General features: G+C 38.0%; 1 protein-coding gene across 1 annotated transcript in view; it reads right to left on the reverse strand.

Moving 5' to 3' along the window:
- Ubr1 (ubiquitin protein ligase E3 component n-recognin 1) overlaps window positions 1-15942 on the reverse strand; it is a 132898-nt gene that overhangs the window by 83740 nt on the left and 33216 nt on the right. Inside the window, 9 exon segments of the mRNA XM_028878676.2 lie at window positions 265-393; window positions 1151-1250; window positions 7013-7170; window positions 8611-8709; window positions 11008-11096; window positions 11913-12020; window positions 12343-12466; window positions 12694-12756; window positions 14115-14253. Of these exon segments, the coding sequence (XP_028734509.1) occupies window positions 265-393; window positions 1151-1250; window positions 7013-7170; window positions 8611-8709; window positions 11008-11096; window positions 11913-12020; window positions 12343-12466; window positions 12694-12756; window positions 14115-14253 (1009 nt within the window).

Genomic DNA, 15942 nt, shown 5'->3' on the forward strand with positions numbered 1-15942 from the left:
TTAACAGTTGATCCATTTCTCTAGGCCCCACGGCATATACTTTTAAACCTTGTAATTCTCCTAAGCAAACTACCCTGGGATACATTTTCTAATCAATATAAAAGAATGAATTTTCTTCCTATACTTAATAATATAATTTTAAGTATCTAAGACTGTCACATTATAAACTTTTGTATCAAAAAAGCTGTAGCACAAAACTATGCTACTAATAACTACTAGAGCACTTATAAAGGCACTAATCTTGCTACCAAATCTTTCACTTACATCACAAGCACACCACTCTTGGAACATGAGCAAAATATTCTTGAGCTGCATCTGTATAGCAATGGCAGCCTCCCAGTCAGGGTCTACTTCAATGTGTTGTCCAACTTGTCTCCTGATTTCTTCCATGCCCTGCAAGGAAAGAGTAGTCAATCCATGGCCTTTCTTCTTGTTGTTCCTCTATGGCAACAACATAAATATACCAGGATTTATACTCAAAAATGCACAGTCTTTAAACATGGCTGTTAAACTATAAAATATATGAGTTAGAACACTAGCTTTCGGGAGTACAAAGTTCATGGGTATCTGACTGCAAATACCAGCAGTTAGAAGGTCCTATTTCCTCATGTGTAAAACAAGAATCATAACAGCAAAATAAACCTATAAGCTGAAGATAATTTATGTAGTCTTACCATATCTTTATCATGGGATAAGCATTCAATGAGCATTAATAGTAGCAGCAGTAACTAATTACACACACATTTATGAAAGCAAGGACAAGTTAGTGTTTATATTTTATTTCTACTACATCAGAGAAATTTTCTTCTATGAAAACAACAATTAATTTCCTTTAAAAAAATGAGGAAAGGGGTTGAAGAGACCGCTCCATGGTTAAGAGAACAGACTGCTCCTCTAGAGGACCCAGGTTTGATTCCCCGCACCCTCATGGTAGCTCACAACTGAAATTCCAGTTAATTCCAGCTCTCTTCTGGCAACACACGGACACCAGGCATGCACGTGGAGCAGAGATACAGATTCAATCAAGATACCCATAGAAATAAAATAAAAATAAACCTCAAAAAAGAAATAAATAAAATGAGGGGGAAAAAGAAGATGGAATTTTTTAAAGCTAATTTTATTTTATTGGTACACCAAAGAATTATCATACCTGCATACAGGTAAGAATCTTCAGAAAAGACCGGAACCCTTCAAGGAACTGCACTCTTAACCTTTCTGTCCATATTAGAGGCTTGCTAATCAGGATATATCTGTCATTTCAGTAGAAAAAGAAATAGTTCACTTCTTTATTCTGAGATGATTTTAAGGTTATCAGGGTTATAGACAATGTTGACTCATCAAAATTGTGAATTTTAATTTCCTACAGTAATTAGAACCTCTGGACAGAACTACAGTTATTTATTTTGCTTTACTTACATAAAACTGGCAAAATACCCGTATTATCTACAAAAGACAGCCATCAAAGCTAAGCCTGGCTTTCTAAATTCTGTTTCAGAATGATTAAGTGAACAACGTAGCTTGTCACAGGATAGGCCTGTCACAGAAACCCACAGATAAATACAGTACAAGACTTTCTCAGACTTTTCATAACCATCACCCAAAAGGCCAAGTCGAATCCTTTCAGGCACAGATGATTTCAAACAGACTTCCTACCTCCAGGTTTTCAGAACTCAGAATCTGAAAGAAGGATGTGAAGCCCTATGTCTCCATGCCTGGCACATTACGATGTACAAATTTAGAGAGATGAGCAGGCCTACAGTTATGTTAGCCTACACCAAATCTGTATTTCTTTTGGCTGAAAAGACAACAATTGGTTTCAATGGGAACAAAATTTATCATGAATAAGTCCTCAGGATATGATAAACTATTAAAAATTATTTTGCAGCCAGGTGGTGGTGGCTCATGCTTTTAATCCCAGCACTTGGGAGACTGAGGCAGGTGGATCTCTGTGAGTTTGAAGCTAGCCTGGTCTACAGAGCAAGTTCCAGGACATGCTCCAAAGATACACAGAGAAACCCTGCCTTGAAAACAAAACAAATTGCCGGGCGGTGGTGGCGCACACATTTAATCCCAGCACTTGGGAGGCAGAGCCAGGCGGATCTCTGTGAGTTCGAGGCCAGCCTGGGCTACCAAGTGAGTCCCAGGAAAGGCGCAAAGCTACACAGAGAAACCCTGTCTCAAAACACAAAACAAAACAAAAAAAGAAAACAAAACAAATTATTTTGCACTCAATGAATCAAAATGTGTGTGTGTGTGTGTGTGTGTGTGTGTGTGTGTGTGTGTGTCTGTCTGTCTGTCTGAGGGACTGGGAACATAAACATGAATAAGATGTACTCTATCTTTGAAATTCAAAGAATACTGGGAAAACAGACACAGTGAACCCTATAATCCAATGTTAGGCACACACACACACAAACACACACACAAAGAAAGATTTACAAAAGGAAGTAATGCAGACCATAAAAGACCATACAGTGAATATAGAAAAAAATATGAATTATAAAAATAGTGGGGATTATGGTTTAATTTCTGCTATTTTTTTTAGGTAACCATCAATGTGGTAGCTATATATTAAAAATTCAAAATATAATTATGAGCCAGGCCTGGTAGTATATAACTTTAATACCAGCATTTGGCAGCCAGAGGCAGGAGGATCTCTTCAAGTTCAAGGCCAGCTTGGTCTACATAGTGAGCTCCAGAACAGCCAGAACTAACAGAGACCCTGTCTCAATAATAATAACAATAATAAATTAAATTCTAGTGTTAATTAAACTATATTAATTATAATTAACAGTAAGTTTAATGTATTATTATTATTTTTATTATTATTAGCCTGCAAGAAGGCCGTGCAGGTAAAGATGCTTGCCACTAAACCAGATGACCTGCATTCAATGCTGAAGACAAACACAGTGGAAGGAGACTCCCACAAGTTGTCCCCTGACCTCCATACATGCTGAGTCACGAACACTCACACACATACACAAAATAAACCAATAAATGTAATAAAAATACAAGCAGCAGAACCTTATCAAATAAGAAAATGAAGTATGCTAGTTGTTATTTCTTAAAGACAAAAAAAAAAATAAAGGTATGACATCAAGGTTTGGCTGTTTCATTTCACTAACTCCTCGGCTAATGTGAGAAGTACTGAGATAGGGCAGAAGAGAACTGCCATTGCTAGCTTGTCATGGTTCCTGCCTGACTCTGACCTAACACATAGAGATGCAAGGGGTGGAAAAGGAAGGGAAAAGAAAGAGGGGCTGGAGTAAAGCGGCAGCAAAGTAACAGGAGAAAGGAATGGAGGGGGTGACTGGAGGGCCTGCTGTACTTTTCAGAAATGGGACACAGAAACTGGTTAAAATAATAAAAGGAAATTTCCTTAATAGAATCAAAGTTCAAATGAATCTCTTTTCTACTTTTCACTAAGTTAGAAATTAAGACACCAAATACCCAATCAAATACCTTCCACAGACTAAGTTACAAAATCAGATTGTGATTTGTTATTTGGAGCAAAGGAGGTATTAATCCTCCTCTTTGACTTTACCAGATAGACCTCAGTTGGGGTACTATGTTCATTTTTTTTTTTTTTTTTTTTTTTTTTTTTTTTTTTTTTTGAGACAGGGTTTCTCTGTGTAGTTTTGGTGCCTTCCTGAACTCACTCTGTAGACCAGGCTGGCTTCAAACTCATAGAAATCTGCCTGGTTCTGCCTCTTGAATGCTGGGATTAAAGGTGTGTGCCACCACCGCCAGCTTGTGTTCATTTCTTGACACACAAATGATACTCACTCAACAGGAACAAGTTCAGCAGAGGGAAATATTAATTTAGAAGAGACTTGGCAGATATGATTGCTGTCTTTAAGAATTAAATTTTTATTTTTCTAAATGGACAAGGGAGCTAGAACCAAACAAGGCAAGCCACAAAAGGGACAAAAGTTCAGCATACTTTCTAATGCTGGGAAAGGCTACTCAAAGTTTGAACTCACTTTTTGGAGAGAACTAAAATTTCTGTAGGGAATGTGAACAGAGTACTCACTCGCACCAAGGGGTTTATTTTATATTTAGGTACAGTCAGGTAAGTAGAATGCATGGCTAGACTGTAGAGAACTACACATTCTAAAGAACTTAGGGATTCTTAAGCATTTGTAGCAATTACTGACTTAAAAGCAGCTTTCAAGGAAAATTAAATTAACATATATAGAGAGAATAAGGCATAACTGCAGAGTTTATATATTAAGAAACCGAACACAGGATTTAATAACTATTTCCTACACAAGGATATTTCTGAATAGTGCTTTGGTAAGGTTTCAGAACAGCATTCACTGTCACTGTCTATACATTTTATGAGGATACATGATGTCATAAAAGAAATTTGAGCAGTACAGATAAATAGTCAGGTCCAAATCTCAGTTCCATACTTAGGAGCTATGTAACCTAGGCAAATAATTATAACCTAAAAGCCATGATTATACCACCTGCTTTGTAAGAATGTTACAAATGAAAATGCAGTTAATATAAGCAAAGTTCTTTACCATGTGAGAACTACTAATAAATTTCACCGAACCCTTTTGAGAGCGAACTTCACCTATTGGGCAGGTTACTTAAATTATGTTAATTTTCTCTAAAATAACTCAGTGATGACATTCCACTCTGTAAAGTAGAACATGGCTCATCAATGAATTAATAAGGACGCTTCAAGTACAGCCACTAGGAAAGTTGTATTTTGAGTAACGTGAATCATGTACAATTTAGCTAAGGAACACATCTGAGAGGTAATGGCTACATGCTGATCACTACTGGATTTATCCACGGAGGTACTTTGAAAGAAAATGGCCCCCATAGTGAGTGGCACTATTGGGAAGTGTGGCCTTGTTGGAGGAAGTGGGTCACTGTGGGGTGAGCTTTGAGGTCTACTATACTCAAGATACACTCAGTGTCTCAGTTGACTTCCTGTTGCCTGCCCATCAAGATGTAGAACTCTCAGCTCCTTCTCTAGCACCATGTCTGGCTGCACACTACCAAGATGTTAATGAACTAAAAAACTCTGAAACTGTAAGCCAGCCCCAATTAAATGTTTTCCTTTCAAAGAGTTGCTGTGGTCATGGTGTCTCTTTACACCAACAGAAACCCTAAGACTTCCCCCATCAATACTTATACTAGAAGTGTGATGATGTAACAATTTACTAAACTCTAAAGAAAAAATGTATATGCCACAATGACATTTTGAAATAAAAGAATTTGAGCAAATCTTGAAGAATTTCTCTTCATTAAATAAGAAGCCACTGTAGTTTCCAGAAATGTGTCATTTTTTTTTCAGGGGTGGGGATCAAACCTAGGGCTTTGGGTATTCTAGGTAAACACTCAACTGCTAAGCTAAACCCCTAACCCTGCTTTTTAAACAGACTAAATTATTTTTAAGTTGGGCTAGAAGCTCATTTGTTTGCCTTCCTTACCTAGAAGTAGGTAAAACTCTTTCTCAATCACATATGACTTGGAACTTTAAAAAATTGTTTATTTGTGTGTGTGTGTATGGGGGGGTATATGCACATGGGTGCAAATGCTTATGGAGACCATAGGCTTCAGATTCCCTGGAGCTGGAGTTAGAGGCAGTTATGAGCTGCATGATGTGGATACTGGGAACCAAACTTAGGTTTTCTGAAAGAGAAGCAAATGCCCTTAACTGACAAGTCATCTCTCCAGCCACACCTTAGAATTTTTTTTAAAAACAGGAAACTAAGTACATACTTTATTCTAATATATACAAAAAAGAATTTTTTCAAGTCCATGATTTATTAAATAGTTGATCTATCAGAATTCTTATAACATTCACCATTTCTAAAGTAAATGGAAATTTATTTTAATAATCTGAACTGTTCTATCATGTGATTCTAACTTTGGCTTAAGACTTTTTAAAAATGTTTTTCAATGCTGGGCAGTGGTGGCACATGCCTTTAATCCTAGCACTTGGGAGGCAGAGGCAGGAGGATCTCTGTGAGTTCGAGGCCAGCCTGATCTACAGAGTGAATTCTAGGACAGGCTCCAAAGCTACACGGAGAAACCCTGTTTTATACCGCCCCCCAAAAACCCAATATATATATATATATAAATTATATGTATGTGGGAGTGCATGTGTACACAAGTATCTGTAAGTGTCTGCAAAGACCAGAAGAAATAGTAAGATCCCCTAGAGCTGGAGTTAGAGGTGGTTTTGAGTCACCTGATGTGGGTCCTCGTCCTCTGCTAGAGTACAATGTGCCCTTAAACACTAAATGCTTTCTCTAGCCCCCCAATTTTAGTGGAAAAATAAATTTTTAGTCCTCTTCAGGGAGAAAAATGTAATTAAGGAAACTCTAATAAGTATCACTAGACTGGTATATATGCAAAAACGAAGTAAAAAGAAAACTAAGCAGATTATTGGAAACTGAGAGTATATGGGGGGAACAGAACCATGAAGGGTATGAGTGAAACATGGGTGAAAAGTGTGGAGATTACAACGGAGAGTCATTTGATGGCTCCAGTACACGTGACAGGCCTGCCCTCAGCACCCTCTTGATTCAGTTGGTTTTAAACTCAGTAAGACTTTGCTGAAGACACTTACAGAAGTCTTGTGTTACTAGTGGGGGGAATGATTCCAGAACCCCACTTCCAAAATATATAAAATGATAAAGTATTTGCAAATAACCTACATACATACATCACAGACAATTTAATACCTATACAAAGCAAATGTTCTATAAACACTTATTATGCTGCAGTAGTCTAAATAAAAACAAGAAAAAATCTGTACATGTTCAGTACAGAATCAATCATCTTTTTATTACTTTCAAGTTGTTGGGGGATCCACAGATGTGGAGGCCAACTGCATTAGCATGAGGCAGTCAAATTTCTTTGTGTTTGCCATCAGAGTAAAGAGAATCCTAGATAACCAAGAGGAACAAATGTTTACTTATATGATAGAGCAAGTAAGCACATTGTGTTTAACAGATGCCCTCACCTTTGAACTCCAACCACTTACTTTAGATCACATATTACTGCATATACTCTTCCCAGTTTGTCCTGGCTATAGCCCTGGAAGTTGAATTTATTGTTCCTGTCCAAGTACTCAGGTAAAACTTCTAGCAGAGTTTCAGTAATGACAGAAATAACATTCTGTTCTTCAATAAGATGTCGGGCCTGCAGAATATTTCAAGAATATTGTCTTAGCATTAACTTGCCATAGTAATGGACTTAATTTATTCATTCATTTGGTTGACCAGTATTTCATTTTGTTTTTAAAACCTCATCTCACTATTCACCCAGACTGGATTCAAACTTAAAATTTCCTGCATCAGTTAAAGAATGCACGCCCATAAGTAAATTTACTTGTTTGTTTCTTTGTTTTGGAGACAGTCTCTATATTTTAGTCCTGAATATCCTAAAATTTGCTATATAGACCAGGCTGGACTTGAACTCCCAGAGATCCTCCTGCTTCTACTTTCCTCCCAATGGCTGGGATTAAAGGTGTATGTCACCATGCAAGGCCAGAAATAAATAATTTTTAAGAAATGCTTATTTTTCTTTCTATTTATTTATTTAGACAGGGTCTCACTATACAGTCTTGGCTGGCCTAGAGCTCACTATGTAGATCAGGCTGACCTTGAACCCATATTGATCTGCCTGCTTCTGCATCCTGAGTACTGGTACTAAAGGCATGTGCTACCATGCGCAGTTTAATACATGTTTATTGAACATTAAAACCAATCCCTAGCTTTTAAAGACTAGCAACTACTTCAGAAGTTTATTTCTAGGGTTTGGATTTTGTTTTCATTTTCAGTCTTGGAGATCAAACCCTGAGTCTTGTGTGTGCTAGGCAAGTGTTGTTACACTACTGAGATACACTCGTAGAATAACTGTTTGTTTCTAGAAGCAAAGCTCTCTTTTCCTCAGTAACTAGAAAACTCCTGTGTGGATATGCCAAGCCCATTACACAGATTATCTAACAAATATTTATCACCTGTAATCATACAATGAGCATTGAAGAACAAAGACACTCTTACAATTTCCATCATATTGCTATCTATCTATCATGGTATTTCTCCCCCGCCCCAACTCAGTTCTCTCCCCTATCCTGTTCTTTGGCCCTTTGAAATGGGGAAATAGGAATAGTTTAGTCAAACTTTCAAGAAGAAACAGGAAAAATAAATAGCACGAAAAGGAAGCAGAGTCCTCTTTCCTCCCAGGCCTATGTAGCACTATCTCACAGAAGAGACAGCTGAGCACACTTTCCCTTTCTCAGCTCTTATCTTAATGTATTTATCCCCCCAAAACAGTAACTACAGAACAAAAGAAAGGCAAAATTTAAAAATGCAAGGTCTTGGTGTTGAAAAGACAACACTCCAGAGAGTGAGAAATCAGCTTTGGATGTCACTTGTAAAGACCGGACCATTTGGACGGGGCAGTTTCCAGTTGATTTGTCCCTGGGTACTGCTAGAGTTATTACACACATAGATACCACAGAAGTATTATTAAATTTTCAAAATGTAAGTATAGCCCAACTTTGTGATTATCACATGGTTTTAATTTGATATCACATCAAATGAAAGTCTTAAAAAGCAGAGCAAATCTCATACATACCAGGGTCGGGACAGTAAACATCTGAACAGACAGTGCAGTTATTGAGATGCTCCGATCATGATCATCGCTGATATACTCTTTCTGCAGTTGTTTATAATACTGAAAGTGATGTAAGTGAAGAATTGATTGCAAATCACTACTGAAACCTTTAAATTCTAAATTTTAGTAACTGCCTCAAGTATGACACAGTTTGTAAGGTGATGAGTTAATATCATTCTATTTATCATTATCACATTGACAAAAATATAGAGCAAGAAACAGAATACTAAACTATGAATTCAACTACTTGATCTAGTAGAATTAGACTATTAACTCTAAAAACAAAATACACAGGTGAAAATCATGACAGAGTGTAATAGTGCAGTTTACCCTTTCGAAAAACAAAACAAACAACAACAAAAAACACAAGAAAAGTCCTCAGGCAATGTTTTACGGTTTCTACTCTAACAGTTTAGAACTGGATATATTAAAAGTATTTAGCAACTTATATGAAGCAGGAAGCCAATCACTCATATTCAATCAACCCTTAAGCAGAGTAAGCTTAATAATTTTTTGTCCACAGTGGTACAATCCAGCTGAAAACCAGCCCTGCTGTATTAGATCAAAGTCAATGCCACACCTACCAGTATCAGGCAACTTTAATATATAAACAGTTATAAACAATTTACCTATTTCATCTTTCTCTCCAGAATCCCTAGAGTTTAAGAGGAAAGCATGCTGTACAAAACTGTATTTTATCTAAGTATGATTAGCTTTTGTATAATAGGATAAAATTTCATTTCAAATCAGATATTCAGTCTATTTAGGCCCAATATCTGATCTCTAAAATGTTTAGAAAATATTTACATCTTCAGCTATCATCACCTCCAAAGAACAAGACACACATACACTTTTTAATACTTGTTATTGTTTTATGTGCTGTCGGTGTTTGGCCTGTGTATGTTTGTGTACCCTGTGAGTGTGGAGTGCTGTGGAGGCCAGAAGAGAACATCAGATCCCCTAGAACTGGAGTGAGCCACCATGTTAGTGTTAGGAATTAAACCCAGGTCCTCTGGAAGAACAAGTGCTCTTGAGCCATCTCTCTGGACCCTAAGTGTTAGATTTTAACAATCTGCTTATAAATCCAGAGAGGCATCTTATCTTCATGCTGTCAGTGCCTACAGCTGCCTTTTCTCTCTCTGCTTCCAACTCTAGTTCTGGTTCTACTTCTACCCTGTCTAAGTCTTAGAACTGTCTGAAAATTAAAACCAGAAGGAGTTGCCAGGCAATGGTGGTGCACGCCTTTAATCCCAGCACTCGGGTGGCAGAGGCAGGTGGATCTCTGTGAGTTTGAGGCTAGACAGGACATCATGGTGAGATCCTGTGTCAAAAGGGTAAGGAAGGCTAGAGAGACGGCTCAGTGAAGAGCATTGGCTGCTTTTCCAGAGGATTCAGGTTCCATTCTCAGGACCCACAAGGTGGCTCACAACCATCTGTACCTCTAGGTCCACGAGCTTTGACACCCTCTTCTGGCTTCCATGGGCAGCAGGTACACTGTACGCAGACATACAGGTAGGTTAAATACCCATAATACACAAAATAAAAGTAAATAAATCTTTAAAAAAATCAGGAGTCAATAAACATTTATTGTATAGTTTTTAATAAGGCAAAGTAAAAAACTCAAAGTCCCTGTTCTGTGTAACCTTGTAATCTTACTTGAATGATAAGCAAAAAGACATAACAATGTAAGGCACATGGAAGAGATCAATAAATCAACATAAAAGTGTTTTAATTTCACCTTTGTGTTTCTTTTTTAAGATTTATTTATTTATTTATTATGTATGCGGCATGGATGTCTGCAGGCCAGAAGAGGGCACGAGATCTCATTACAGATGGTTGTGAGCCACCATGTGGTTGCTGGGAATTGAACTCAGGACCTTTGGAAGAGCAGTCAGTGCTCTTAACCTCTGAGCCATCTCTCCAGCCCCCACCTTTGTGTTTCTAATCTCAGTTAAATATACTGGTCTTCTACTCCCTGCCTCTGTCACATGTAACTGTTCCTCTTTCCTGCTATCCCTTAAGCAGTCATTTCTATTTTTGCAGTAATTTTACTATAAGGCAAATAAATGATTGAAAAGGATGGGTGAAAAAAAAGACAAAGAAGAATGAATATTCGTATGAATGTAATAACCTGCCTTTGCTTGGCCTTGAAAAACAGGTTATTTCTCAACTATTTTCTTTAAAATTGCTGTTTCCATTCTACCAACCACCATTTGTGAAAATACTTATGTAATTTAAAATATTTTAATGAAGAAATTAATAAAAGAATTATAAATGAGCTTCATATGTATCCCTTTGCTTCCATTACTTCATTTGTAAAAATTATGTTATATTTACTGATAAATAAACAGCAATTACCTTCACAAATTCCATAGCAAAGAGTTTTTTGTATTCCATCTCCATAAAAAAACTACTGAAGATCAATTCATGAAGGATCTTACGGGCACCTGTGGGTCATTTGGGAACAGAGGGTGAGGGCATCACCAAGACAGACAAATTATTCCAGGCATTAGAAATAGTAGAGGTGGTTTGTTTTCATTACCATGCTAATAGCTTCAAAGATGCAATAATATTTAATATCATGAATTAAAAACACAATTTTTAATTCTAAACTTACTTTAAAAACTACCAGTCTTTGGTTTTCTGTACCTCTCCCATCACTTCACCTTACCTTTTATCCTCTCCAAACCTTTTTTTTAAATGACATTTTTAAGGTTTATTTTATTTTTAATTACGTGCAGGTGTGTGCGCACATGTGTGTCTGGCAGCACGTGTTCACAGGGGCTAGAAAAGGAAGTCAGATCCCCTGGAGCTGGAGTTACAGGCAGCTTCGAGGCACCTAAGTTTGGACCTAAGTACCGAGGTTGGGTCCTCCGCAAGAGCAGTGCCTCTCTCACCCTCCGGGCCACTTCTCCCGCCCTCCTCTCCATTTTCAACTGAATCTCAGAACTACTCTGTACTGCTCCTTCTCCATACCGGTTACACTCTCGCCCTTTACCTTCTCTTTCTCACTTAGATTTTTATAATGAAAACACAGCTTTAATAACAGCACTGTTACATGAATCTGATTCAACACTCTCTAACTGGCTCTGCCTGATGAAAGGCGCTATTATTAAAAGACAGTATTCCTGGATTTTAACCAAGAAAAATGAAGTTGGTTAACCTTGCCTTCACATATAACACACAAGGAAGACCCGGGTTCTACGATGAAGCCATAATCTCCCCCTTGAGTCCTGAAGTACTCTAAGTGGAGGTCTACTCACCTTTATAAAGCTTTGCGTCCCAAAGCATTAGTCTGCTTATAAAACAGGGGTTTTCAGAGCCAGGTTCTTCTATGAGGCAGGCTTGGCAAAAGATCTGCCTAAAGTCACCTACAAATAAAGGAAGGAAAATGATTTTTCCTTATATGATATTCTCCTAAAAGTGTTCTTATGTGAAAAGATAAAAATTAACCTTACTATGTTTGATGCCAAGAATAATAATGTCATCAAAGATTCAAGAGCCAATAAAGGATGTTATTTGATACTATGCATTTGAAAACAAACTTGTAGTATTATATACTTGAAACATAATCCTGCAAAAATCAATCAAAATGGATACTTGACCAAGGAAGAAGAAATCTCAATGATACTTAAACACTTTTATAAAACACAATAGCTAATTAGAAATCAGATAAATAGGGTGTATGCTTACTTGAATAGCTCATAATTTTGTTCATCCAGGAGCCAAGGCGCAAAGCGAATTTCTGGTGAGCCATAACCACGGAGTGCAGCACTTCCACGTGGAGTGGGTGCTGAGAGACGTTCTCTGAATGACTCTACAAGTAACAGCAGTGAAAACAAGCATCCAAACTGTGCTTTAAGTAACCATCTATATTTCATAAAAGGAGCCACAGAGCCCGCAAGTTCCAAGTTCCCAGACCTATTTTTACTCATGACACCAACCATGGCAACAATAAAATCACTTGGCTTTTCTACTTAGGCTTCTAGAAATCAATCTACACTTCCTTTTGAAATTCCCTTGGTAGATAATTCAGAAAGTTACCTTTATATCCTCCTTTGCTTCCTGGCAAGCAGCATAAACACCTGCTTTGACAGCGCGGCGACCCTAATTGTAGGTGAAAAAGAGAATGGGGTAGTGGGATGGTAATCACAATCAGTAAGTAACATACTTGATGAGCTGTCAACTATAAATCATTCATGTTGAATGAGGTTTTAAGACACTACAAAGAAATCCAGGTAAGATACTATAAGCATGTAATTCCGAAACCAGGCGGCAGGAAGATCTCAGATTGAAAAGACAACCTGAGTGACATAATGAGACTGGGTCTCAACAGGACTAAACCGGGTGGACACAGTGTTGCACTCCTTTAACCCAGCACTTGGGAGGCAGAGGCAAGCAGATGTCTATGATTTTGATGCCAACCTGATCTACATGTGAGATACAAGACAGCTAGAGCTACATAGTGAGATCTTGTCTCAAAAAGAAACAAAGGAGGAGTGGCACAGGGGTGTGTGTGTGTGTGTGTGTGTCCCTGTCCGTCTGTCCAGTAAAGCTGGCACACTCCTCTTAATCCCAGAACTCAGGAAATGGAATCAGGAGGATCAGGAGTTCAAGATCATCCTCAGCTACATACCAAGTTTAAGGCCACTAGCAACTCTGTCTCAAAACAAAATACCTCCATGGGCTAAAGATGTAGTTCAACAAAAGAGCATTTATCTAGCATAGGCAAAAAGTGCTACATCCTAAGCACAGATTTTTTTTAATTTTAAAAAATTTGACAATTTCATATATGTAATAAATTTGGGTCATTTCAAACCCCCTTATCTTCTCTCATCCTCTTCCCTCTCGTGCTAAAACTCTTCTTCCAAACAAATCCTTCCAATTTTTTTTTTTTTTTTTTTTTTGGTTTTTTGAGACAGGGTTTCTCTGTGTAGTTTTGGAGCCTGTCCTGGAACTTGCTCTGTAGACCAGGCTGGCCTCGAACTCACAGAGATCCATCTGCCTCTGCCTCTATCTCCCAAGTGCTGGGATTAAAGTGTTTGCCACCCCCACCCGGTGTCAAATCCTTCCTACTTTTATGTCTTTTTATTTGGTTACTCACTGAGTTTAATTATAGCTGCTTGAACGATCGAGGATAGGGAGTTATTTACTGGAGTATGGACAACTTACTAGTGACAATACCACGGGAAAAAATTATAGTCCTTCCGTGAGCAACATTAGCTGCCAATAATCCTCAGGGAGGAATGAGGCTCACTCTCTGCCCCTATCCATGATGCTACACTGACAGATCTAATCCTGTACAGGTAACCAGATACTGTGAGTTCAAGAGTGTAACGGTTACGTCATGCCCAGAAGAAGTTAGCTATCCATTTTAAGTCTATAATGAATCACCTTTTAGAAAAGCAGTTAAGACCTGAATGCCAGAATTGAGACACAACACAGTCCACACAGTGGTCACGAACCTCTTTGTCTATAGCAGTGGTATGCAGCTGGGCCTCTGCAAGCTCACAGTCCAGAGCTCTCTGCAGACTGTATATCACATGGTCGTATGAATGGTGTTCGTCATTGAAAAGGACACAATAGTATCTTTCATTTTTCTCCCTATTTAAAAAAAAGATGCATATTCAGACAGTAAAGCAAACAAACAAAAATGCCACGTATTCTTAAGCAGCACCATGCACTTTTCCTATCTGTAGGGAAATAACACTGTGCTAGTGATATGACATGATTTAAATAGTATAGTGCTATAGCTTACAAAAGATTCCCAGCGAGGAATGCTGGTATACAGGTACTTGAGAGGCTGAGGCACAAAGATTACTTGTGCTCACCAGCTTGAGACAAGACTAGGTAACACTCTGTGATCCTTTGTCTCTAAAAACCAAAACAAAATCACTAAGTATTATTACTTCCTCCATGGTATTTCTACTACTTTCAGAAGTCTCATCTTATCGGCAGTTTGTCTTTAAATACCACTCTTAACTTTTGCTTGACTTACACACTGGCAAACTGGAACCTTTAAGCAGGTAATGATAGATAACCAGATTTTATTTTTGTATTTGTCTTCTATTTAAGTGATACTGGACCTGATGCTCTGAGCTGGAGAGATGGCTCAGCAGCTAAGAACAAATACTACTCTTGTAGAGGACCCAAGTTCAGTTCCCACCACCTACATGAGACAACTTAAAATCTTCTATAAAACCCCCTGGTTCCATGGGCACAAGGCTGCCACTGGGCATGCGCATGGAGCACATACACTCACAAAGTCATACACCTAAATAAAAAGTAAATCTTTAAGTGATGCTGGTATTAAAGTTTTATGAGGGGAAAGGTGGGTTTGGTTTTTGTTTGGTTGTTTTTGTATACAATGCCAGCACTCCCACTTTGGCTATAGGATCTCAGATAGGCCACTGACCTTAGATTTGCTGAGAGGATAGTGTCTTTTCTTCCTCTAGGAAGAGAATAATGTCTACATTCCAGAGTTTGGTGAGGATCTCATGCGCTATGTGAAAACAGTGGCTATGGAGCATATATCATCAACTTTAAATCTATACTATGCCTTTCAAAAATCCTATTGACCCTCTAAGGGGAAGACTGTCTTACACCTCTTAAAGTTTGGAAACAGAGGTTCAGGTGAGCTAAAGGGGTGTCTATGGTCACAATAAAAGTGAGCAGTGGGAGGGACCAGAAGGCAAATCTGTGAACCCCAAGTCCAATGTTCTCTGCTCACAAACGACATTCAAGCACTGCTGTTTGTGCTGGGAGGTGCTGACATGATATTTACTGCTATAAAATTTCTCTAAAGGTTTCAAATGCTATTATCATCTATTTGAAATTCAAGTACCTACAGATAAACTTTTTCAATACTTTTATTTCCTCAAGAAATTTATGAGCCGGGCGGTGGTGGTGCATGCCTTTAATCCCAGCACTCGGGAGCCAGGCGGATCTCTGTGAGTTCGAGGCCAGTCTGGGCTACCAAGTAAGTTCCAGGAAAGGCGCAAAGCTACACAGAGAAACCCTGTCTCAGAAAAAAGAAAGAAAGAAAGAAAGAAAGAAAGAAAGAAAGAAAGAAAGAAAGAAAGAAAGAAAGAAAGAAAGAAAGAAAGAAAGAAAGAAAGAAATTTATGAACCAACGTTGAGTAAAAAAGTACATTTATGTCACTAAATTTTTTTCATTGAAATTCTCAATTATTTATCTCTTCTTATATAATACACTATGAAAACAAACAATCCCCTCCACAAAATCTGTATATGGATTTGTGCTGTAGTTCTGTGAAACTCTAAGTACTATAC

This window comes from Peromyscus leucopus, chromosome 4, assembly GCF_004664715.2.
Source record: "Peromyscus leucopus breed LL Stock chromosome 4, UCI_PerLeu_2.1, whole genome shotgun sequence".
Lineage (NCBI taxonomy): Eukaryota > Metazoa > Chordata > Mammalia > Rodentia > Cricetidae > Peromyscus > Peromyscus leucopus.